The following is a 27,208-nucleotide window of genomic DNA, read 5'->3' as shown; positions in this document are numbered from 1 at the left end:
AAATAATTAATAAGAAAAGGAAGTAAAATCATAAAAATGAAGAAGGAATGAAATAAAAAAAGAGGAAAAAAATAATCTATGTAAAAGGAAGCAGGAGAATAAACGAATAATAAAATGATTAAAGGAAAAGAAGAAAACAGCGATGTAGTAGGAAAGAGAAGAAAAAGCAGAGAAAAAGAGGAGAGAAAAGAAGAAACTGATAATAGAAAACAGGAATGAAGCTAAAAAAGAGAAAGAAAGAAGGAAAATTAAAAGAATAAAGAAAAGAATAAGGAAAAGTAAACAAGAAAGAAGTGTCCCGATTTTAATGTCAGAGAGAATGTAATAAAGTAATGAAAAATAGAAGAAATACAGGAAAGGAGGAAGGAAAAAGATAAATAAAAGATTACACATGAGGTTCTAGCTGGTAAATAAAGTTAATAGAGAACTGCAGAGTATATCTGTAACCTGCAGGATGAACTCAGGTTTGTTCTTTGTAGAACAGGTTTGTTCTGTACAGAACAGGTTTGTTCTGTATAGACCAGTTCTATGTAGTACAAGTCTGTGTAGAACAGTTCTGTGTGTAGAACAGTTTGGTCTATGTAGTATCAGTTATATGTACTACAAGTCTGTGTAGAACAGTTCTGTGTGTAGAACAGTTTGGTCTATGTAGTACAGTTATATGTACTACAAGTCTGTGTAGAACAGTTCTGTGTAGAACAGGTTTGGTCTATGTAGTACATTATATGTACTACAAGTCTGTGTAGAACAGGTTGTTCTGTGCATTGGAAACTGGAGTGGAACCAGCAGCTCTCCACAAACAGCTCGCCTCAGTCAGGACTTTGAATGTGGGGTTCCCTGTAGTGATGTCAGGATGCAGCGCTACGCTAACGCTTAACAGCTCAGAGGAGAGAGGAGGAGTTCCTGCTAGACTTCACACCCACCACTCAACATGGTCACAGAGTCCAGGACTCACTGAAACTTTTTACTACCTGGATCTCCCTTCAGCAGAGAGATCAAGCCTCTTCTGTTCTGTGACTCACTGACCTGTTGTTACTAGAGCTCCAGAGAGAAGCTGAGAGAGGAGATGTAAAACTACACTGAGATGAACCACAAATATATTTCTTATGGATAAAACACTTAAACACACCAGCATTGTTGAGTTGCCCTGTCAACAATTAACTAGAGCAGGTGTCTGAATCTGAATCCAGGATCGAATCTGAATCCTCTCAAAACCCAGATTCAATCTCATTAGGTTTATCTTTCATCATTTGTCTGTGTGTTTATCCATAAGAAGATATATTTGTGGTTCATCTCAGTGTAGTTTTACATCTCCTCTCTCAGGCTTCTCTCTGGAGCTCTAGTAACAACAGGTCAGTGAGTCGACAGAACAGAGGAGGCTCTGATCCTCTCTGCTGAAGGGAGATCCAGGTAGTAAAAAGTTTCCAGTGAGTCCTGGACTCTGTGACCATGTTGAGTGGTGGTGTGAAGTCTAGCAGGAACTCCTCCCTCTCTCCTCTGAGCTGTTAGCGTTAGCGTAGCGCTGCCATCCTGACATCACTACAGGGAACCCCACATTCCAAAGTCCTGACTGAGGCGAGCTGTTTGTGGAGAGCTGCTGGTTCCACTCCAGTTTCCAATGCACAGAACAAACCTGTTCTACACAGACTTGTAGTACATATAACTGTACTACATAGACCAAACCTGTTCTACACAGAACTGTTCTACACAGACTTGTAGTACATATAACTGTACTACATAGACCAAACCTGTTCTACACAGAACTGTTCTACACAGACTTGTACTACATAGAACTGGTCTATACAGAACAAACCTGTTCTGTACAGAACAAACCTGTTCTACTAAGAACAAACCTGAGTTCATCCTGCAGGTTACAGATATACTCTGCAGTTCTCTATTAACTTTATTTACCAGCTCAGAACCTCATGTGTAATCTTTTATTTATCTTTTTCCTTCCTCCTTTCCTGTATTTCTTCTATTTTTCATTACTTTATTCATTCTCTCTGAATTAAAATCGGGACACTTCTTTTCTTGTTTACTTTTCCTTATTCTTTTCTTTATTTCTTTAATTTTCCTTCTTTCTTTCTCTTTTTTTAGCTTCAATCTTCCTGTTTTCTATTATCAGTTTCTTTCTTTCTCTCCCTCTTTTTCTCTGCTTTTCTTTCTCTTTCCTACTACATCGCTGTTTTCTTCTTTTCCTTTAATCATTCCTTATTTACTTCCCTTATTGTTTCATCCTGCTCCTTTTCATTTATTTTTTCCTCTTTTTTTATTTCATTCCTTCCTTCCATTTTTATTGATTTACTTCCTTTTCTTATTAATTATTTAATTTTGTTCATTCCTTCATTCCTCTTTATCTTTTTTTCCTTATTTCATTAATCCTCACCTTCTTTCCTTCTTCTGTTCTTCCTTGTTATCTTTCCATCCTTCAATCATGAAAATCTGAACATTTTTACAGAATGTCTTTCCTTCTTTTATTTGTCTTTCTCCTTTGCTTTTCTTCTTTTATACTTTCCTTCAGGTTTTATTATTATATTTCTTTCTTCCTTTTTCAGTTTTCCTTTGATTCTTCTCTTTATTTCCTTGATTTTATTGGTTTTTTTCCACTCTTCCTTTCTTTGTTCATTGTTTCCTTCCTTTTAATTTGTTGTTACATATCTTTTCTCTTTTCACCTCCCACCCTCCCTTAATTACATTTTCCCACTTTCTTTCCTTCTTTGTTTTTACTTAATTGTTTTTCAGTCTTATTTCCTTCCATTGTTCCTTCCTAACACCTTCTATCACTCCATTTGTTCCTCACATTCCTGAAGATCATACCTGAGTTTACACCTGATGTTTATACCTGGTCTTGTTCCTGCTCAGACTTTATTCAGATCATTTTTTATTCATATGATTTGTGCTTTTTGATTCTTTGAATTCTTCTCTGTTCGTCTCTCAGAGCAGAACCACAGTCCTGCTTTTTTTAAACCAACCAATCACGTGTGTTTGTTTACTATGACTCACAGGTTGTCATGGTAACAGAGGGGAAAATGCAGCTAAGAATACCACTGGTGGCTGGCTGAGAAAGTCTCCTTTCATGGCAGTGACGGAGGTTTTCCTACCTTCCTGCTGGCTGAGCTGAGCTGTGAGGTTCGCCTCCGTCTGACGGAGCTGTTCCACGTTCTCCTGCAGGACGCTGATGTTCTTGTTCAGGCCGACCTGAGGCATGAAACAAACACACCCAGAGAGAAAACACATGTTACTGAGAGACTCACAAGTCTCAGGTTTTTGGTTTTTGTATCAGGAACAGTTTCTGTCATGGTTTCTGACAAATTAAGCATTTAGTGGAAAAAATTACAATGGCTGTCAATGAGGATTTACATATATACAACTGAATTTTAATGTTTAATCTTTAATGTTTGTTCATGTCCTTAAAAAAGGACAAACCTGGAATCTTTGCTTTGAACAAAAAGTAAAGAACAAAGATTAATTTATCACAGACATTAATAAACATAAATCAACATGATGTTAATGTGTCAGATGCAGCAGGTTGGTGTTAAACCTGAAAAGAAACTAACAAGAAGAAACTACATCAAAGCTTATGATACAGCAGAAGGTCAAAGGTCACAACAGCTGAAGGAACCAAAGTGTTCAAGCCCTGAGTATAATACAAAACCTCACTGTGCACACCTGCTCAGGCCATTTCAGTTCTTCAAGACAAGACACGAAAGCAATGAGTTTATCAACTCGTTATTCTGGAGCTCTCACTGAACACCTGACTCTTGTACAGAAAAGCTTTTTTGTCAAAAATAAAGCGTCTCTGAGATGATTTTTTTACCTGGAATTCTTGATTTGACCACGTCCACTTCTATCACACTAGCTCCACCCACGCTGAGTTTGGTTCAAAGACTTTTTTCTGTATTATTGTTGTTTTGTAATAAACGTCATTTATCATGATGCAGCTCAGAGCAGAGACTGTTCAAGGAAGTGACAGCACCTGAGCTGTCACACCTTTACAACAGGACACACCTTCATGCTGGGCCAGGCCAGCTCAGACTGTCTGCTCTTGGAGCTGAGATGGTGACAGAAAGCAGGACGGCTCAGCTCTGAGAACGGCTTTTAGAAGCATTCCTTTCATCGAACGCAGGAGTTATAGTTAGACCAGCAGAGTCCTGCTCTTAAAGGAACAGTCCAAACAAACATCTTCACCCTTAGGAGGTCAAGACAATAACACTGAACAGTTCACTCTGTGTACTCACAGTGTTCATAACAATATACACTGTGTACTCACACTGTTCATGACAACAGCACTAATGTAGACAGCTGAGCCGACAGAGCTGAGTGCTTCATTCATTATCAACACATCATCTGACACAGGTTCACTGCTTCAACACTCCAGAATATTCAGGAATCCTGGAAAACCTCAAGAACAACTAGAATCCTAGAATGACGGACCCAGATATTTCTCAATGACTGAAAACATCCTGAAGGATTCTTAAAACATGAATCTTCTGAGAGACACTGAAAACATCCTTAAGGACCACTAGAACCCTGTCAAATCCTGCTATAACCTCCTACAAGGCCTCCTGGAACACACTCCGGGAACCATACAACACTATCAGGAACCTCAGGACCTCTGCAACCTTTCTGGGGACTTCTAATCTTTTAAAGGAAACCTGGACCTGAACTAGTCACCACTGTCCTGTACTCATGTCATGTTTTTACAGTGATCTCACCATAGACTGAACACTTGAAACTGCTCAACAGGAAGTGATGTACAGCGGTGAACTCCTCTTTGCATAAAGCTCCTCACTTCATGCTGCTCTGTTGTAGAAATATAAATCAAACCACAGCTATGATCTGAACGTAACCAGCTCACACTAGTAGTTCTGATGATTACTGACAGGAAGATGAGGTCAGAGCATAGAGAAGGTTCAGCTCCACACCACCTGTACCTGAGCTGAGGTCAGTCTCTGGGATCAGAGGTCAAACGTTAAGTATCTACAACAAAGTTCAGTATCCCTCGATTCAACTTCTCTTGGAGAACCAGGACCTAGACCTTCACACACACGTACCTGAGCTGGTCCTAAAAGGTAGATACTGTAGGTGGATATAAAGCATGTCTGTATGTTGGCCTGATGACAGGGAGGCAAACACATGTTGTGTTGTGTCTGTTGTGTGTTGCAAGATCTTGAAGAACTACTGGAAACTACTCAAGGACCCCTTAGAACTAGAGCCCGACCGATAATGGATTTTTGGGGCAGATGCCAATACTATATTAGGGAGTAAAAATATTCCAATATCAATATATTAGCCGATATAACTGGGAATTAAATAAAATAACTATAAAAATAAATAACTATAAATAAAAAACATAAGAACAAATAAATAAATAAATACATATATATATATATATATATATATATTTAACTTGAATGAAAACAATTGATCAAATATACATAAAATGCTGCCTATCTGACTTGACTTGACCCGCGCATTTCCACTGCATTATTGCTTCTTAATAAAAGTAATCATATCTGTGCATATCAGAGAATATATGCGCAGATACCGATATATATGTGATAGGCCAATATCAGCCAATACATCGGTCGAGCTCTACTTAGAACCTCCTCAAGGAGGCCTTTATCCTCCCCAAGGACTACTGGAACCTCTTTAAGGACTCCTTGAACATCCTTAATAACCATCAGAACCCTGCTCAAGGATACCTGTAACATACACCAGGACCATTATCTTCTACCACTTTAATCTTCTCAAGGAACCCTGGAACCTCTTCAAGGACTACAGTGTTTTTACCTCCTGAAGGACTCCTGGAACACACTCCAGTAACAATATAACACTATCAGGAACCCCTTTAACCCTCTTTTACCTCTTCCAGGACTCCTACAGCAGAGATAGACTGAAAAAGAGAGACGGAGAATGTAGACACGCCCTAATTAGTAGCTCCAGCTGCCTCAGACTCATCCATCGTTAGCTGGTCCATAAATCAGTCATAGCTCGAACAGATCCACTGCAGACATCTGCTGTGTTCATCTCCAGAGCTCAGTGCTTCTAATATTGTAAGAATCTTTTGTATTTGGTTTAACATTGACTAGCGGGTTAAAGGATCACCAGGAGCTTCATGACCAGAGGTTTAACAGGCCTGATGGAAGCTTCACTGTCTCTGATGGATCAATCTGGGTTTGGAGGGCCAAGTGTATAACCTGGTGAAGGAGGACTGATGTGTTGATGTGTTGATGTGTTGATGTGTTGATGTGTTGATGTGTTGATGTGTTGATGTGTTCTGAGCCTGATTCTCCTGGTTTCAGCCTCTTAGTTCCAGTAAAGGGGATTTCTAAAGTCCCATCCAACAGGAGCCAGACCTCTGATGGACCAAATATTTTTGGCCATATAGCTGATTATTCATCTCCAGAAGGAAAACTAGTTTATTATTTTAAGCTCAGGAAAAAAAAAAAATATTATTATTAACAGTCAAGATCAAAAAATAGACCTCATATGAAAAACACACTGACTCCCACTAGTTCACCTGAAACAAAAGCAATAAAACTGAAAAAAGAAAAACACGTGAACCAAAAAATTCACCACCTCAAAATATCACACAACAGCTGCAAATATCACAGGTGGTTCAGACGTTTCACAGCTGAGAGCACAGAGAGCCTCAGCTCCAGGCTCTAGTTCCAATCACTGATCATCGTCTCTATCTACCCAGCATTCACTGGGTTAACATGACTGTCGGCTGCTCTGAGGTCAGCTGACATTCAGGTGGATTCACTCAGAGCAGGAGGTGGAAAACACAACTGCTCTCACTGGTAAGGCTTTTATTTTGTAGGAATGATGAGTCCGGGCCTGAAGGGGTTAAATGATGTCAGGAGTTTTTGAGGTTGAACACAGGAAACAGTCAGTTCTCTGAAAATATCCTGTCAGTCTGAATGAACATCCTGAGGCTGATACACATATAGACATGTATATTAGTTCAATACAAGTATCAGACTCTGTGGTGGAAGATAATCAATATTAAAAGTAGTCGGTCTGGGATCAGGACTCAGCTGAACCCTAATGATTACACATCATTGGGGTCCATTCAGTCTGAGGAGCCACCTCCTACAGACCCTGCTGTTCCAGACTCTCAGATGCAGCAGAGCCAGTCTGTCTGAACGTGGACCCTGACTTGGTCCAGGACTCGACTGGTGATGTTTCACAACAACACACACAGAGGGTTTGTTTTGGCTCGTGTGCTGCTCAGTGACCGTGTGTCAGTGCTCGATGTTGGAGTTTGATATCATGTTTACAGAACACATGCAAGGTCAAAATGCAGCGTTAACAGTGAATTCTGGGTAATGTAGTACCAGATAAAAAAAAGCCGGAGTTTGACAGCAGCTTAACAAGAAATGTTTTACGTTTCTTCATTTCAGTTTCTATAAATAAAAGGTAACATTTAAGATTGTCCACAACACAGACATGATGTCAGAGTTTCTCTTCAGCAATTAAAGATCAGATCAGACCACACATTGTTAGTCCCACTGGGGAACTTTGCAGCGTTACAGCAGCAAAGTGGACTGTGCAAAAAAAAACTGCAAAATGTCAACATCACATACTAAGAATTTAAAAAGGATAAATGATAGATAATAATATGTACAAATCAAATATTTTAATATATCAATATTTGCAGCAAATAAGTGATACTGCACATTTGATGTGTGTTCATTATTTTATGGACATTTTTTTGCCTTTATTTGGATAGACACAGTGAGAGAGAGAGGGAGGGGATGACCTGCAGCAAAGGGCCACGGGTCGGATTCGAACCTCAAACCTGAGGATGAGAGCTGAGCCGCCATCCTCCTGTCCACTGGTTGGAGGGGTCATCCCAGGACAGAGCTGGTTTGTTAAGTCTCTTCCTGTCAGCAGTGCAGATGCTGCTGCTCCAGCAGAGGGGACAGGGTCAGAAAATACCCCCCGCGCTGCAGAAGACCTGAGACCTGAGCAGGGAGAGTCTGCTCTTTCGTTTTTATACATGTTACTTTGTCCTACATAATGAGGCTTTCACAGGATGAGCAGAGAGAAAACGCCAGTCTGGAGGGAAGAAGTCGACTGAGGAAAAAAATAAGGAGCAGAGGTGAAGGAGAGGAGGAGGAGGAGGAGGAGGAATGAGTCAGGGCGAACCACGAGAGGAGGAGGAGGGAGGGAATGAAGGCAAACACTCACTTTTTCCAACCAACAACTCAGAGAATATGAAGCTGGAAAAGTTGGAAGCAGCTAAACTAAACTGCTGAACGTCTCTTCAGTTTAAACACTGAGAGGGAAAAACTATTCAAACCCCTTATACAGGAAGAAGCAGAAACCCTCCCGGGATGGAAATAGGAGGGAGCAGAGTAAAGAGGAGGTCACACCAGTTCATATCAGAGCTTCACACAGACACTCTGTCAGCTTAGAAACAGGTTTCTATTCAGTCCAGATCCTGGAACATTCCCAGATCCTTCTCCACATACAATTGTATAGGTGTTATTTTCATGTTTTGCTGAGGACATGTTGAACTTGTTAGTGTTCCTCTGAGGAGGGTGGGGCTGCTCCGGTTGGAAATGTGGCAATTTTACTCTAGAGGCTATTTTCAATTTCAATTTCGTGATAATGTTAAAATCATGAACGCCTCCCACTAGCAACAACTGAGTGGATCTGACTCCTCTGAGCTCCACTGTCCCCACTAACCATTAATCAGTCAGACTCCCTGCTGCACTATCATGAACACACACTGTAGTTTATTTCAAGTCCTGCTGCCTCAAATACTCACTACAACACCAAATGTGGATTAACCCGCCGCTAATTTTAGACTCCTGTTTGAAAAAAAAAAGAAACTTTATATTTGCGAGAAGTTTTAAAAGATTTACATCCTCAGTAGGAACCAATGAGCTCAGAGCTGAGGGTTTTTTTTGGCCATTTTACACCTTTATTATTTGATAGGGCAGTCAAGGGTGACAGGAAATGTGCCAGAAAAAAGAGAACTCACCCACATGGTAAAGCTCCCTAACCACTCAGCTATTGGGTCACACACCTAAAATACACATTTCAAGTTGTTTCAACATAACATCTTCAGTTTGAGTAGCTCAACTAGTTCCTCTGATATAAATCTGCTGAGTCACCTTAACTGTTCACATGTGAGTTCAGCATCAAACTTCATTCATATACTCACCAACAGCTGTCTTGTGAGGTGGAAACCTATTAAAGCAATCTTTTCTTCTACTGAAGTGAGCATGCTAACCAGCTAGCCCCTTATCAGCCTGTGTTTCCAATAGCAACTCACTGCAGCCTACAGTCTGCCCTGAAGATATAGCTGCTCAGAGGACGTATTATAACCTCATGTTTTATAAAAATAAGGATCAATCAGAACAAAGGAGACAGTCACCACCACCTGCTACTGAAAAGAAACCACGTTCAGCAGCCGAGAAAACTTACGGGTAATCCTTTCAAAATAAATTTAAACAACTGAAAAAATCAGCTCTCTCATTAACATTCACTTGGACTCTAGGATGAACTGATTCGATTTTGGTGGTCAAAATTAAAGGTGGTGGTGACCTTACAACACACTTTTTAGCCATAACTCAAGACTTCACACAGCAATTATGACAAAATTTCACACAAATGGTTCATATTTTATAAACGGGGACGTAACCTGAAACTAGTCTGAGTGGAGGAGGCAGAAACCACAAGGAGGTAATTCTAGATTGCTTTGAAACACAAACACAGATATGAATACAAGGAAAGAAACTGATTCAGGTTCAACCAGGAACTTAATCTTCAGCTTTATATCTGTAACCATGAAAACTACCTTCCCCCAAAGACAAGACACTACATAAATCTGACAGTTTATTGTTTTCACTATAAATCAACTTTTGTAAATGTTGTATATTGTTCTGTCTTGTCACAAGAAACTGTCTCATCATCAACACAGTTTGAACTGTTTTCTTCTTTTAGAAAACAAAGTCTGACTTGTTAAACCAGCAAATTATTTTACAGTGTATAAATTCAGTCACTCACATTTTCCTGGCGACACTCTTCCAGCGAGGCGTTTGTGGCGTTGAGGTGTGTCTGCAGCAGCATGATCTCTGCGGTCTTGTGCTCCACCTCCTCCCTCGTCTTCTCCACCTTCTCCTCCAGAGCCACCTTGTTATTGTTCCATGTCACCGTGGACATCTTCAGCTGCTCCTTCGTGCCCTGCAGCTCTTTGTTGCACTGGGCCACACCCTTCCAGTCCGGAGATGTCGACCACACCACGATGATGATGAGCGAGACCAGGGACCAGAGCAGCAGCAGGGCAAGCACCACGTCCTTTGCCTTCTGGGAGGACTTCGAGGAGGCCGCCATGGGGAGAACACCTGAGGAGGAGGATGGAGATGAAGATGAGGCTGAGGCTGAGGCTGACGCTGGCGAGGACGAGCTGTGGAGGAGCAGCTGCTCTTAGTGAGGCACTCAGGTTGAAGTGAGCTTGACGCTCGCTGTAGGCTGGACAGAAACACAGGGAGGGGCTCCCTCACAGGGTGACAGGAGGACGGAAAACCCACGGCCACACCCCCTGCCTCACCCGCTCCACCTCCCCCCCTGAGTCCAACACCCCATCTCCCACTGCCTCCCCACCCCAAACCTCACCCTCCTCCTCCTCTCCATGTCAGTGTTATCGTGCCCAGAGAGGACGCAGTGATCAACAGGAAAGTCACAACATCAGAGGGAAGCCACACACACACACACACACACACACACACACACACACACACACACACACACACACACACTGCTCACATGGAAAGTTTCATTTAAGTGTGAGGTGTGTCTCTCTCTCTCTCTCTGTGTGTGTGTGTGTGTGTGTGTGGGTGTGTGTGTGAGTGTGTGTGTGTGTGTGTGTCTGTGTGTCTGTGTGTGGAACACTGTGGCTTTCTGTTTCTGTTTCCCAGCCTCAGAGCCGTGAACCTGGATGAACTCTAACTGAAAATATGTGGATCTTTTGGCAACAACGCTCCAGTTGAAACACTTCAGGCCAAGAAATCTAAGAAATGAAACTCAGAGAGAAACAGAGGGAGAGGGAGAGAGAGAGAGAGAGTGTCAGAGACAGACAGACAGACAGACAGAGAGAGAGAGATAGACAGGTAGAAAGAAAAGACAGAGAACGACTGGAATAGTTTTCTGAAAAGTCAGAAAGGCAGCAGAAGTACCTCTCACTCTTTCCTGACCTCCAGCCAGCTGTTGGCACACAGCTGGCACAGCCCCCCATCCCCTGTCCCACCAGGCCCCTCCGCCTCTCTGAGCTGTGATTGGCTCAGAGTGTGTTCGGGGGCAGAGCTTCAGTCTCTGGACTCCTGGAAACAGCCAAACAACATCTCTATAAACATCTGTAATTCCTGCCAGGAGCCAGGGGTCCTGGTCCATATCCAGGATTAGCCCAGCCCCCCGCCACCCCCAACCACACCCTGAGGGGGTGGAGCTTCAGGGAAGCAACGGGCCAAAAGAACTCAGGTTATAAAAGAGACAGAGGAGCGTTAACTCAAAGCAGCAAAAAGAGTTCAGACTGACAAGCTGTTATAATAGAGAGAACAGCTGAGAGAACACATATATATATACACAAACAGACATATATGTATATATATATATACATATATACATATATACATATATATAATCTCTCTGTCAATAACATGATAATGCCACACAGCCACACATCAGCCTGGATCTGAACTACTGTAGCTTATAAATATGACAGCTTTCATGAAATGTTTTATTACTGGTCTATTAACAGCTTTTCCTCTGCACTTCAGCTTGTCTGGGTTTGGTCACTACAGGAAGTGGAGAAATCTACTGTGTGTGAGTGAGTGAGTGAGTGAGTGAGTGAGCGAGCGAGTGAGTGAGGGAGTGAGTGTGGGTGTGTGTGTGTGTGTGTGTGTGTGTGTGTGTGTGTATGTGTGTGTTTCCTTTGCACAAACAAATGAGTGACTATTTCAGAGTCATGTGGATGTTATGAGTTCTCTGCTGTAAAAAGTTTCATTTAACAAAAATGGTGTGAGCACAGATTTTGGATTTTCCCTGCACAAACTGATCAAACAGTTTTATTAATATCCTAATCATATGACCTACTTCACACACACACTTCTACTAGACTGGTGAAACTTTGTCCTTTGCACTGAGCTCTGTTAGCCAGAGTAAAAGTGAAAGATCATTTAGTTTATATTATCTATTCTGTGTTGAATCATTTCATTTTAAATACAGGACTTACAACATCAGGTCAGAGGACATTTTAACTTAAGCTGAACCTCATACTGAACTCGGAAAAACTGGTTTCAGATACTGCGGTGCAGAATGATGGAATAAGCTCCAAAAAAATTAAAAAAGTTATAATTTCTTATTTCACTCAAACATTTTAAAGGGTTATACTCATGTTTTTACAATCACACCTGCACATACTTCTTTTTTTAATGTGAAAGTGTATAATGTCTGTCTTTGAATTACCTGTGTCCATTTTAATCCCTGTGAATTTATGTGTGCGTCTATGTATAAAATGTATATGTTTATTTTTATACACTGGTCTAGCTTAAAAAAGAGATCCCGATCTCAACGAGACTACCTGTTTAAATAAAGGATTTAATAATAATTCTTCAGTGTTTATCACTGCGTCTCTCAACAGCTCTTCAAGTGTTCAGAGCTCCCAGTAAATTAACACACAAGACAGTAAACATGAATGAACCTGTCAGAATCTTAAGTTGTTTAATTTGATCCTCCGTCCATGTGATAAATACAGGTCAGTGTCAGTCCTGATCTGTGAAACCTCACTGCTTCATTACAAACATGTCACCAGGTGACAGGCAAACATCAGCATCATCACAGTCTGTTTCTGAATCAGAAAGAAATAAGATCACACAGCACAGGTGGGAACCTGCTGATCCCGCCGCCTCTGTCCATACACAGGAAAGGCTGCAGGTTCAGGTGAGGTCAGAGATCAACTGTCCTCACAGGCTGTGGTGACATTCAGACAGGAAGGCATTAGCTGCAGGAGCTAACAGGCTAACAAAAGCACTGTCCCTATTTGACCATGCAGGTCATGACTCATGACTCTCACACTAACTGAACATCTCTGCATGTTTCAGGTCAGAATTATGACTGCAACCACTAATTACCTTAATTTTTGATCAATCAGATGATTTCTTTGATTAATTGTTAATTTATAAAGTGTAAAGGAATAAAGACGTCCAAGGTAACGTCCTCAAACATCTCATTTTGTCTGACCAACCGACCCAAGGAGGTTCAGTTACTGTGACAGAGACCAGAGAGAATCTGAGAGGCGGGAAACATAACAACTAATCACATAATTAATCAATCAATTGTTTCAGCAGTCCAGTTCTGGTTCAGGTGACATACAGTCATTAAATTTCTGTTCAGACCATTCAGACAAGAGAAACATCACATCCTCACTCAGCTGAAACCAAGCTATTAATCAACTATTAGGCAATCACTCAATTAGTCGATTGGTAGAAAATAAACAACTATTTTGATAATCAATCGACCTTTTCAAGTCACTTTTCAAGCAAAACAGTCAAACATTGTTTAAGCTTCTTCAATGTCTTTGAAAAGTATTATTCATATTCATTTATGACAGTAAATTGGACTTCCTCAGACTCGTAATGACATTTTATAAACAAATTAATCAATTAATCAAGGCAATAATAATCAGATTCAGTGATAATAAAAATAATGAATCCTCAGCACAGAATATTTCACATTTTTGGTTGAAAAATGACTGAAACAAATAAACACACATCAGACTGAATCCTCTGATTTAAAGATTTTATTTTTGGCAGCAGTCACTGTGGCGCCACCGTGAGGTCGGAACGCATCATGACATTATCATCATTATCATCATCATCATCACACTGATCTGAGAGCAGCGGTTCAGCTGGACAGATTGTGTCAGTGTGGCTGCGCCCCTTCTGTTACATCACTCACTCTACACCTCTGATCTCTGCTCAACACAAACACCGAATAATTAGAGATCTACTAAACAACATATCATTTACATTACTGATTAATTGAGAGATGCATGCAATGTAAGATGGAGGCCATTTTGGACAATACCAACCATCCTCTCCACAACATTCTGGCAGGACAGAGAAGCAAATGTCTCATCTCACTGTGCTGCAGAACAGAGAGGTTCAGGAGATCCTTTGTCCCCACTGCCATCAGGGTATACACCACACCTCAGTCAAAGGAAGTGGACTCATTTAAATATTATTGTTTATTATGTATTAACTGTTTTAACTATTACCAATGAGCTACTAGACACATGCATTTCCCCAAGGGGGTAAATAAAGTACAAACCCCAATTCCAAAGAAGTTGGGACATTGTGTAAAATGTAAATAAAAACAGAATACAGTGATTTGCAAATCCTTTTTGACCTACATTCAATTGAATACACTACAAAGACAAGATATTTTAAGCTCAAACTGAAAAACTTTATTTTTGTTTGCAAATATTCACTCATTTTGAATTTGATGCCTGCAACACGTTCCAAAAAAACTGGGACAGGGGCAACAAAAGATTGGGAAAGTTGAGAGATGGCGGGGAGCGATGAGCGGGTAGGACGCACTTTCCAGTGGCTCTCGCAGATTTTAAGTTTAAAACTCCATTTCAACAAAGCCATACGAACGAAACTTTGGGAAATTTACCCAGTAACAGTTTGAGAACTTTTATACGAGAACGGGCACGTTGAAAATGCCGAGAAAAACGAATGCAAAACATGACCTGGACGAGGAGACAGGCCTGCATGAAGCCTCGGGCTCGACTACGGAGACGAGAGCCAGTGAGAGCGCCCAGCAGGCGGATAGCAACGATGTGCTAAAGGCCATAACATCACTACACGCAGAGCTAGCACGTGTGAAGTCGGACATTTGCAACAAGATCGAGGCGGAGATTTCAGAGGTAACTACCACCTTGAGAGGGGAGATAGCTGCGCTGAGAACCGCAAGTGACACAGCAATATCGGCGCTTAATACCCAAATGGGCGCACAAAACCAAGCTTTGAAGGAGCTAGCCGATGCTGCTAACGACACTTCAGACACAATACAAGAGTTGGAAGACAAAGTTAGGAGACTCTCTGGGCAAGTTGAAGTACTATCAGAGAAATGCATTGATCTGGAAGGCCTTTCGAAACGACAGAATCTGAGAATTCCTAAGGTTCTCTATTCATCATTTGAATATGAATATTCCCAGTTATTGTTTGAATCAATATAACCACAGTTTATTAAGGTTTTTGGTTGTTTACATAACTGCTGAGCTACACAGTTACTGTAGGAGCAGGATAATGATTAAGAACAGGTTTTTTGATAAGAGTTGGGGAGATCGGACCTCTGTAGAGGAGGCCTGGTTTCACTCCCAGGTTTTTGACTGTAGGTTGACCCGTGGGGAGGCGGGCTTTTTCATTTCGTTAGGGTTTTTCTTTACGGTGCACATCGGGACAAGGGCAGGGTGGGCAAAGGTACTACTTAGAACAAAATACACAGAAATAGAGATGCCATGTCAGAGATCACAGTTGGAGCAGATGTGTCATCATGACTACACATACTGACATGGCAGGGGGAGACATGAGAACAGGAGGAAATCTAACATTTTGCTCGTGGAATGTAAATGGAATTAATGAACCGGTAAAACGAGGGAAGGTACTATCTCATTTGTGACAGATCCAAGCAGATGTGATTTTTTTTACAGGAGACACATCTGAAAAATGAAGCACACAATAAAATTAGAGCCAGTTGGATAAACCAAGTATACCATTCCAAGTTTACAGCCAAAGCAAGGGGAGCAGCCATAATAATTCATAAAAATGTTCCCTTTCTACATAAATCTACCATAGCTGACAAAGATGGGAGATACATCATGGTTACAGGAGAGATACATTCCATACCAATCACATTACTAAACGTGTATGGACCAAATTGGGATGACCCAGAATTTTTTAGAAAGACTTTTAGTATGATCCCAGATATGTCAAGTACAAATCTCATCATCACTGGGGATTTCAATCCGGTTTTAGATACCTATCTGGACAGGTCATCAAATCAGAGATCACCCCAATCCAACACTTCCAATTTTCTGAATTCATTTATTAAAAATACCAATTTGGTGGATGTGTGGAGAATCTTAAATGCAACCGGTAGAGAGTACTCGTTTCATTCTCGAGCTCATAATGTGTACTCCAGAATCGATTTTTTTCTGTTAGACAGCAAACTTCTATCTGGAGCAAATAATGTTAAATATCACAACATAATAATCTCGGACCACTGCCCGGTTTCTGTCTCACTGAAGCTGCTTGAGCTGAGGAGAAACTTTAGATCCTGGAGGCTTGATCCACAGTTGCTAACAAGAAAACAATTCTGCGAATATTTGGAGACTCAGATAGAAATATTTTTTGAAACAAATGATAAAGATGACATCTCCCCAGTTCTTTTATGGGAGTCTTTCAAAGCATACATAAGAGGATGCATTATTTCATATCAGTCCTCACAAAAGAAACGCAACAATCAAAAGCAGGCAGATCTAGAGGAGCAGATACAAAAATTAGATGCAGAAAATGCTGCCCAGCCCTCTGCAGAGAAACACAATAAAATCTCAGCCCTCAAATATCAGCTCAATACACTTCTGTCTGAAAAAATTTCTAAAGCCTTTACTTTTACTAAACAGACTTTTTTTGAATTTGGGGATAAACCTCACAAACTGTTGGCAAGACAATTGCAGAAAAGGGAAAGTGATAAAGCTATTCATAAGATAAGATCAGGAACTGGCACCCCTGCCACTTCACACAATGATATTAATAACGCATTTCGCCATTATTATGAGGTTTAATACAGCTCCCAGGCACATGCTCCTGAGACTATGAAACAGTTCCTAAATGCATGTCAAATACCAACATTGTCGGAGAGTGATCAGAATTCCTTAGGAATGGAAATTACAGAGGGAGACATAAGGAAAACAATTAATTCCCTGAAGAATGGAAAGAGCCCGGGACCAGACGGGATAGGTAATGAGTTTTATAAAAAATTTTGTAATAAAATATCCCCATTTCTTCTCAGGATGTATAAGAAGTCCTTGGAGGATGGCAAATTACCATCAACACTGAATGAGGCTACAATAACGCTTCTCCCAAAGAAGGGTAAGGACTTAGAGCAGGTGGGCTCATATAGACCAGTGTCACTACTAAATTCTGACTTGAAAATCTTGGCTAAAACTCTAGCTTCGAGACTCAGTCCTCTTGTAACCAAACTGATACATCCGGATCAGACCGGGTTTATCCCAGGCAGGCACTGGGATAAACCCGTTATGTTAGATGCCTACTTAATATTTTGTATTTCCCCAGACATCCAAAGGAAGATCTTTTCATTCTGAGTTTGGATGCCGAAAAGGCTTTTGACTGTAGAATTTCCATATTTATATGCTGTATTAGGAAAATTTGGACTTGGAACAAGATTTATCTCGTGGATAAAATTACTTTACTCCAATCCTACTGCCAGAGTTCTCACTATTCAGACAATGTCAGAGACAATTAACCTATATAGAGGCACTAGACAGGGGTGCCCTCTTAGCCCCTTGTTGTTTGCACTAGCACTGGAGCCATTAGCGGCGACCGTTCGTACAAATAAAGAGATTCACGGTTATGACACAGATTACACCACAAATAAAATATCGCTATATGCAGATGACATTTTGACCTTTATTACAGAGCCAAAAACTTCAATGCCTGTTTTACTAGAGACAATTTATTTAGCTCGTTCTCTGGATACAAAAAGTGAGCTGATGCCAGTGCGATGCAGTGACCCAGGTGCACTAGAACGAACTCCATTCAGATTGGCATGGGAGAAATTCACATACTTGGGGTTAGAAATTACAAAGAGATATAATAAATTATTTGAGGCTAATTATGTGGCTATATTAAATAAGTTTAAAAACAAACTGGAGTTCTGGAAAACCCTCCCTATTTCCTTGATAGGTAGAGTGAATGCAGTCAAAATGGTCTGTTTCCCTCAGTTACTGTACCTCTTACAAAACTTACCCATCTTCCTTAGTAAAACCCACTTTAAAAAACTAGATTCTATGATTCTTTCATTTATTTGGAACTACAAAACGCATAGGATCAGAAAGAGGCATCTGTGCAAAAGTAAAACTGTCAGGATCTGTATTCATTTTATTGGCATTTCCTGTTTTATTTTGAAGTCTTGGTTCTGTTGTGTTGCTGTTTGGTTTACTTCCTGGTTTTTCCCTCCTGTTTTGATTGCTGTCTCCACCCTAATGTCTTTCACCTGTGTCTTGTTTCCTGTGTATTTAAACCCCGCCTCATTTCCCATGTCTTTGCCAAATTGTCTTTGTTACCCTTGTGTTCAAGCTCTCTCGCGTTTAAGTCCTGATTGATTCCCTGTGTATGATCTGTTTTTGGTTTTTTTTTTTTCGATTCTGCCTGTTCCTGATCTGCCTTTTTGCCTGGTCTGACTGTCTCTTGGTATTTTGACCTCTGCTACGTTTCTTGGATTAAAAATTTGAATTTCAGACATTGTACTTCTGCCTGACTCTCTCTGCACTTGGATCCACACACACCTGCCTTTACAAAAACAAATGGTGGGTTGGCCCTCCCAGATTTTGTCAGGTATTATTGGGCAGCAAATATCCGATGCATCTCCTACTGGCTGGATGAGACAGTTGTGCTCGCCAGCTGGCTGGACATGGAGTGAGAGGATTGTTTTCCCTATTCGATCTGTGCTATTGTGATGTCTCCCATCCACCTTAAAAAAAATCATACTATAGCTACAACCCAATTATATACAGCACTATTCAAATCTGGAGGCAAATATCAAAACAACTCAAGCTTAGGAAGCTATCCTTTACACTCCCAATATCAGCAAATCCATCATTCACCCCTTCTATTGTAAATGGAGGCTTTGATAGATGGAAAGAACTTGGACTGCACAGTGTGGGTGATCTCTATGTTAGTGGTTCATTTGCATCATTTCAACAACTACAAGAGAAATATGGTCTGTCAAAAAGGGAATTTTTTAGATATCTCCAAATCAGACATTTGTAAGGACACATCTGGAGCATTTTGAAAATGCCACCCCTGACAAGCTAGACAGGTGTCTCAGAGATTGCACAATGGAGAGGAATGCAGTTTCAGTTATATACGATTCATTTCAGGAGCTAGACCAGGTGAACACGGAATAAATAAAGGAAGGCTGGGAAAAAGAATTGGGTACGGGGATAGCGGAGGATATATGGAAGGAAAGCCTGAGATATATCAACACTAGCTCCTGAATGCTAGACACGCCTGATCCAGTTTAAAATTCTGCATAGGCTGCATTACTCAAGAGTAAAACTACATAGAATATTCCCAGAAATATCACCCATCTGTGAAAAATGTAACCAAGCGGAGGCAAATCTACTTCACAGTTACACACTATGCCCCAAACTAGAAAATTTCTGGACAGCAGTGTTTTCATTTTTTCTCAAAGGTCTTCAAGACTACATTACGACCAGATCCACTCTTGATTATACTAGGGACATCAGGGAGCATTGGGAACCACAAATATGCAGCGCCACCTTCTATCCTATGGTCTCCTCTGTGGAAAAACTTGTTCTCCTCCATTGGAAAAAAACGGAGACACCTACTTTCAAAGCATGGTTAACGGCACTGACTAATACATTACACCTTGAAAGGATTCGTTATTCTCTTAGTGGTAGGTTGGAAGACTTCAAAAGGATGTGGCAACCAATTATTTCTTTCTTGAAACAGGATGTAGTAGTACTGGGTGGGCCGGACGGGCTGGGTCAGGGAGGGAGTTATTATTTATTTATTTTATTTTAATAAATGTATTTATTTACTTATTTTTGTATATTTTGCAAATTTTTCTCCCATCAATTGTTTTTCATTTATTTACTTATTTGTAGGACACCTTTGTTACTTATATTACAAAATAATGAAGCATTGCATAAACCAAAGATGGAGGTATTTTTGATATACTGTCTGCTTCACAATAAAAATATTTGAAACAAGATTGGGAAAGTTGAGGAATACTCAAAAATCACCTGTTTGGAACATTCCACAGGTGAACAGATAATTGGAAAACAGGTGAGTGTCATAATTGGGTATAAAATGAGCATCCCCGAAAGGCTCAGTCATTCACAAGCAAGGATGGGCCGAGGTTCACCACTTTGTGAACAACTGCGTGAGCAAATAGTCCAACAGTTTAATAACAACGTTTCTCAACGTACAATTGCAAGGAAGTTAGGGATTTCATCATCTACAATCCATAATATCATCAAAAGATTCAGAGAATCTGGACAAATCTCTGCGTGTAAGCGGCAAGGCCGAAAACCAACATTGAATGCCTGTGACCTTCGACCCCTCAGGCGGCACTGCATTAAAAACTGACATCATTCTGTAAAGGATATTACCACATGGGCTCAGGAACACTTTGGAAAACCATTGTCAGTTAACACAGTTCGACGCTACATCTACAAGTGCAAGTTAAAACTACCATGCAAAGCAAAAGCCATATATCAACAACACCCAGAAACAGCGCCGGCTTCTCTGGGCCCGAGCTCATCTGAGATGGACTGACGCAAAGTGGAAAAGTGTGCTGTGGGCTGACGAGTCCACATTTCAAATTGTTTTTGGAAACCATGGACATCGTGTTCTCCGGCCTAAAGACGAAAAGGACCATCCAGATTGTTATCAGTGCAAATTTCAAAAGCCAGCATCTGTGAGGGTATGGGGGTGTGTTAGTGCCCATGGCATGGGTAACTTGCACATCTGTGAAGGCACCATTAATGCTGAAAGGTACATACAGGTTTTGGAGCAACATATGCTGCCATCCAAGCGACGTCTTTTTCAGGGACGTCCCTGCTTATTTCAGCAAGACAATGCCAAGCCACATTCTGCACGAGTTACAACAGCGTGGCTTCGTAGTAAAAGAGTGCGGGTACTAGACTGGCCTGTCTGCAGTCCAGACCTGTCTCCCATTGAAAATGTGTGGCGCATTATGAAGAGCAAAATACGGCAGCGGAGACCCCGGACTGTTGAGCAACTGAAGTCGTACATCAAGCAAGAATGGGAGGGAATTCCAGCTACAAAGCTTCAACAATTAGTGTCCTCAGTTCCCAAACGCTTATTTAGTGTAGTTAAAAGGAAAGGTGATGTAACACAGTGGTAAACATGCCCCTGTCCCAGCTTTTTTGGAACGTGTTGCAGGCATGATATTCAAAATGAGTGAAGTTTTTCAGTTTGAACTTTAAATATCTTGTCTTTGTAGTGTATTCAATTGACTGTAGGTCAAAAAGGATTTGCAAATCACTGTATTCTGTTTTTATTTACATTCTACACAATGTCCCAACTTCTTTGGAATTGGGGTTTGTATCTATTTATCAATCTAATGTAGAGCTGCAGAGATCAGTCCATTAATCAGCAACTGTTCTCATATTGGAAGAAAAGTTTGAGTCGTTTTTTAAGCAGATACAAAATAAATGTGAAGATTTGATGTTTTTCTTTGTCAGACTTGATAATAAACCAGAGGTCCTCAAAGTTTTTCAGCATGGCATCTCTTCAAGAAGCTGGAAAAAGTTCACAGCCCCCCACCTCTCAAAATTTATCAAATTCTATTAATCAACTAAAAGGATCCATGTCGAATTTTAGAGAAATACAGGTCTGCATCATCAAACTCTGGTTTAATTTTCTACCAGTGGCGTGCAGTGACTTATACAGAGCAGAGGGCTCCACCCCCCACACCCAACTCACTGTGTGATTCAGCTGTTTACTAAACCAATGACAAAAAATATAGACCAGACTGAAACATACCTTTTCATGACAGCAGCAGTAGCAGGTCCATCTTGAACTCAGGACCTGTCCTGCCTCTGTGTGTCACTCCTGTGTTGACAGTTGCTGCTCTCTGCCTGGACATCTTCACCTTCCTCCTTCCTGTCTGAACAAGTTTTAGGATTATTCTTCTGAACTGACAGTAAACATATCACATGTGCAGTATGGAGGAAATATATCACATCTATGGTAATCTTCAAAATATTTACCATTAACTGACAATGACTCGGCGGCACGGTAATGCAGTGGTTAGCGCTGTCGCCTCACAGCAAGAAGGTTCCGGGTTCGAGTCCCGGCTCCGACACGGGGTCTTTCTGTGTGGAGTTTGCATGTTCTCCCCGTGCCTGTGTGGGTTCTCTCCGGGTACTCCAGCTTCCTCCCACAGTCCAAAGACATGCAAATGGAGACTAGGCTGATTGAATACTCTAAATTGACCATAGGTGTGACTGTGAGAGTGGATGGTTGTCTGTCTCTGTGTGTTTGCCCTGCGATGGACTGGCGACCTGTCCAGGGTGTACCCCGCCTCTCGCCCGAAAGGATGCTGGGACAGCCCCCCCCCCCCCCCGCGACCCTACTAGAGGATAAGCGGTTGAAAATGAATGAATGAATGACAATGACTCACTCCAATGACAGTGCAGAATCCTGTATTTACCTGCCTCAGTGTTGTTAATCTTCCTGGCTCAGAGTCTCAACTGTAGTTGAAGCACAGAGGAGACGCAGGAACTTGGGTCTTGTAGTTGTAGCACAAACTACAAGCAGCTTAAAGTGCACAAACATGGCACTGTACTTTCACAGCTAACCTGCTAACTGCGAACTAACTAGCCAACTCTGTTCTGGTCGCTAGCTCATCTCTCCCACTCACACGCGCTCTCTCTCTCTACCTACACAACCTACGTACTGAGGGGAAGAGCAAGTGATTTATTTATATTCAGAAGGCAGACAGGAACATATACCTGGGCTTCCTCAAGTTCACCTGGACCTCTACAACCACAGGTAAGTCTGCTTGTCTCTTCCGCCAGGACCAGGCTAGGCTAAAGTTAGCCTTTAACGGACGTTGTGCTGTCTTGGTCGGTGTCAGCTGGAAAAAGAGCTAACTTTAGCTAATACAAGTCAGTTAGCTAACCTGTAGTTAATGGTATGAAACTGACAGGGTGAAAAAGGGTAGACATGAAAAAAAATCTGAAGGGTTAGGGTTAGCATTGACATTGAAATACACCGCAATACAAAATTATCACTATTAAACAGAAGCTTTCCAAAGTCAGAGACAAATACCCAGCCTGTCCACAGTCCCACGTGTCCCTGCAGTGAAGCTGTCAGGTGTTGTTTTGTCTGAAACGCTCTGCTGGTTCTAACAGCAACAGCCGCAGCAGTTTCCTCTGTCAGTTGATGATGGAGTCTGTGCTGGTCTGTCTGATCCTCGTCTCTCTCAGCGGTGAGTCTCTTTAATGTCTCTTTATAACATTCACTCTGATGGATGTTTCAAACGTTAATGTGGTGATTAAAAAAGCAGGCGTTGACAGACTAAAGAGCTGTTTGTCAGTTTAGGCCAATTTTAGAGGATTTTATGCTGAAAATCCCTTCAAATTAAAGCTTCTTTGTCTAAAGGAATAAAAACATCTCCCTGAGACATCTGGAGAATACTCTGAGGAGTCAAACTTTATTAAGATTTATTGCAAAATATAATGTACTTAATGTAATTTAATAAGTTCAAAATATTTCCATATTTGGACAGATATATATATTATACAAATTATGTATTATTGTTGAAAAAAATCAGGCCTAACACACTAATTTCTGATTTTCATAATAGGAAATATTTGAGAATAATAATCATAATATAAATATATACTGAAAAATCTAATCTACTGCAGTCACAATATTTTTGAATATATTTTACTACACATGTCAAATGTTCAATGTTATTATAAAATATTAATATTAGTAATTATATTATTAATATGATTACATTAGTAATATATAGAGAAGAACAGGAAAATCTTTTTTATCATTGTTGTATCATTTGCTTGGAAAATGACGAGTTTCAATTAGTTGCTGATTATTTTTCTGTCCAGTGACTAATTGAATAACCATTACTTTATATACAGCACAATATTTGACATCTGACAAAATGATGACAAAACTCACTAAATGATTTCATTTGTAGTTCTTTATTCTGAGTCAGGGAGGGCTGTAAATCTAATCATTTTAATCAATTTCAATTTTAATTAGTCACAAATGTAGTAGTTTGTGTGTGTGTGTGTGTGTGTGTGTGTGTGTGTGTGTGTGTGTGTGTGTGTGTGTGTGTGTGTGTGTACGTCCTGACTGTCTATAAACTGTGTTGTTGTTTTTAAGGTTTCCGGTGGGGGCACCAGTCCGCTGCTCTGCCAGCCTCCGCGGTCCAGGTGAGAGTAGGGGAGGATGCCACCCTACAGTGCCCCCTGCTGGACAATGCCACCACAGCTGCCCCACCTGCCTACTCCACTCTAAGCTGGTACAGGAAGGTGACAGGAGGGAGTCCTCAGCTGCTCCTCACCATCAGGTCTACCAACAGCTCTCATGTGAAATTCGGCTCTGGTGTCAGTCCTGATAAAGTGTCTGCTACAGCCGACGGCTCTCTGCTGCTGCGACGCTCGGAGCACAGTGACTCTGCAGTTTATTACTGTGGGATCAGTCAGGGACAGGAGCCCAAGAACAAATCAGCAGGGACTCAGAGACTCACAGAGACATGAATTTAGACCTGATTCCTGGTCTACTTGTCCAGACTGAGCAGATTTTACTTTGACTTCCATTTTAGGATTTAGAGTCTCAGCTTTAGATGGTTTCTGTTGCAGAATAGCTTTGATTTTTCTGATTGTGTTTTAAAACTTATTTCAGATTATAGGACTATGAATCTGGTCAACTGACTGAATGAACAGAAAAATATAAATACCTGTGCGATGACAAGTAATTCAATAAATGTATCGTTAATTAGTTTATTAAACAAGTTTGTTCAGTTTTTGTTGTGTCCAGTTTGAGTTTGAGTTTAGTCACTGTCTCCCATGTAAATGTCATTTGGCAAAATTGCACTTTTTCAGGTTTGTAAACACTGTGAGGCAAAATATGAAATGGAAGTGCATCACATGAAAAGACATCAAATGAACATAAAAACATATTAAAAAAATTTGATGTCAATGAAATAGAGTGATGTAAATCCTGCATTCCACATTTTCATTTGTCACTTGTGACATTTAATCGATATTTTAATGTAATACACCTCCACTAATACTAAAACAAAGTCAGTGTCTCTTGTGTTGTCTGTGGAAGAGCCTGATGAATTCTATCTGTAGGACAGATAATACAGACGGATCTGTCCTTAGGCACAGGAATAACGTGTAATATTTAAGCCTCTTGTTTAATCAAGATTGATTCCAAATGAATGAGCTGTATCTTGAATCTATGAATGTTGTGATTATTGTTTATTAGTAACTTAAACTTGCAGCTGTTGTTGGTCTTTAACCTTCACTTAAAGGCGTGATGTGTAAGATTGTGCTACTTTCTCCACCTCCACAGGGGGCAGCATTTCACCTCATCTGGCCAGAATTTTAGTTTAAAATGTTCAAAAAATGAACTAACGCTATCAATAGTATGGAAAGAATGTCATTGTGGATATCTGAAATGTTCATTTTGACTAGGAAGAATTAAATTACGGATATCTGTAATACATATCCAGACTAGCCATTAAATGTTAAAATTGCTTGCCATATCACGCCGATATCCAGGAACCCTTGTCCTCTTAGATCCTGTTTGCACAAAGAAATCAACTTCCCGGGACCAGAGGTACTCTATCAGAGATCCTATTTGATTGCGAAGATGTCTCACTGGCATGGTAAAAGCAAAGATCCTCTATACTGTCTACTGTCTCTGGTAAAAGAAATGAATTGAATTTCATGAAACATTGATCCTTATTGTTTTGTTTGGGAAGAGGGAGACTCAGCACAAATTTGAGACGCTGAATAAATTGAACAGATTTTGTTTTTGCTGAATCACTGAAAGCGATATGTTTGTTGAATGATGTCAGTGGTGAGGAAACACACGACACTGTGAAAGAAGAAGGGCTTTTGTCGACATCTGTGTACAGATACAGAGCTGTGTACAAAAAACTGTATAAAACTCAGTGCTCAAAGTTCCCGCACAGCTTGTGACATTGAAGTACAAATCCTGCCGTTTTTTCAAAACCTCAGAGGGCAGGTGGTTCTGTTGCCTTCATTGGCAAATCCTGAAAGGTGCTGTAGATTTTCAAGATGGATGACGGCGCGCTTGAAAATGATCAACCGAGTAAGTTGTAAGTAAGTTGTCAATCGACGCCTTTTTAACTGTATCTTGGATATCAAGTTATGGATGGCAGAGAACTTCCTACAACTCAGTCAGGAGAAACAGACGTCTTAGTCATTGGTTCTGAAGCTCAGAGAGAGAAACTCAATGTCAAATTGCAAGCACTGGCACTCAACCCGAGTAATCAAGTAAAAAACCCAGGAGGCATCTTTGACTGAGATCTCAGTTTTGAGCCCCACATCAGGAATCTAACAAAGACAGCATTTTATCATCTAAAGAACATTGCCAGAGTACGACCATTCCTCTCTCAAGCCAGTACAGAGACACTACTACACGCTTTTACTACTTCCAGAATTGACTATTGTAATGCTGCAGGAAGTGTTGATACTTTTAAAATTAAACTCAAGACCTACCTTTTCATTCTGGCTTTTAATTGAATTTATTCTTTTAAGATGTTTTACTGGTTTGCCCTTTTATTCAAAGATTATTTTCTGGACTATTTTGGACTTTTAATACCTCTCACGGTGACCGTTAAATTATTCCACTGCACTTGTTGCTGCGACACCAATTTGTTTGTTTATCGCCGGATCTCATCCTGTCATTGTTGCTAAATACAGTTTGCAGCTTCACTGTAAAACCTGTCAACAGTTTTATGTTCAACTGGAGCAACTGACTTCTTCTCCAGAGACCTGTCCAACTGTTTCATAGTTTCACAGTCCAGAGGCAGCTGATAATGAGCAGAAAGGAAAGAAAACATTTCACTGCATTTCAATATATGTACAAACGTATGTAATCAGGGGGATTATAATGTATTCAGTGTGTTTAGCTTTTGAATTTTGTTGCCTTAGTTTCTTTTCAGTCTGCCTCTCATTCTGCTGAACACATCCTCTCTTCTCTCCTCTGGAAAATGATTGAGTGAATGAACCTTTTAATCTGTTACAACACATTTATCTGTGTGTAGTTTGACCTTTTTCTATGGATGACCTTTAAAATATTGTGCTACTGTTTATTCTGTATTT

At 40.6% G+C, this 27,208-nt stretch overlaps 1 protein-coding gene and 1 gene segment (V, D, J or C); one reads left to right on the top strand and one right to left on the bottom strand.

Moving 5' to 3' along the window:
• LOC111231845 overlaps positions 1–10,514 on the bottom strand; it is an 18,648-nt gene extending 8,134 nt beyond the window's left edge. The window contains exons 1-2 of the mRNA XM_022759100.1: positions 10,027–10,514; positions 3,102–3,198 (exon numbers count right to left, since the gene is read on the bottom strand). Coding sequence (XP_022614821.1) covers positions 3,102–3,198; positions 10,027–10,353 — 424 coding nt within the window. The 5' untranslated portion in view covers positions 10,354–10,514. The remainder of the gene's footprint in view (positions 1–3,101; positions 3,199–10,026) is intronic.
• Positions 10,515–23,257: 12,743 nt separating this feature from the next.
• Positions 23,258–24,804, top strand: LOC111231867. The segment is given in 2 exon segments: positions 23,258–23,310; positions 24,231–24,804. Coding segments are annotated over 2 exon segments (423 nt in total).
• Positions 24,805–27,208: the final 2,404 nt, after the last annotated feature.

Source organism: Seriola dumerili, unplaced genomic scaffold (assembly GCF_002260705.1).
Source record: "Seriola dumerili isolate Sdu_G_001 unplaced genomic scaffold, Sdu_1.0 BDQW01000319.1, whole genome shotgun sequence".
NCBI lineage: Eukaryota > Metazoa > Chordata > Actinopteri > Carangiformes > Carangidae > Seriola > Seriola dumerili.
Note: the sequence above shows the minus strand (reverse complement) of the source record. Positions and strands in the feature narration are given on the sequence as shown.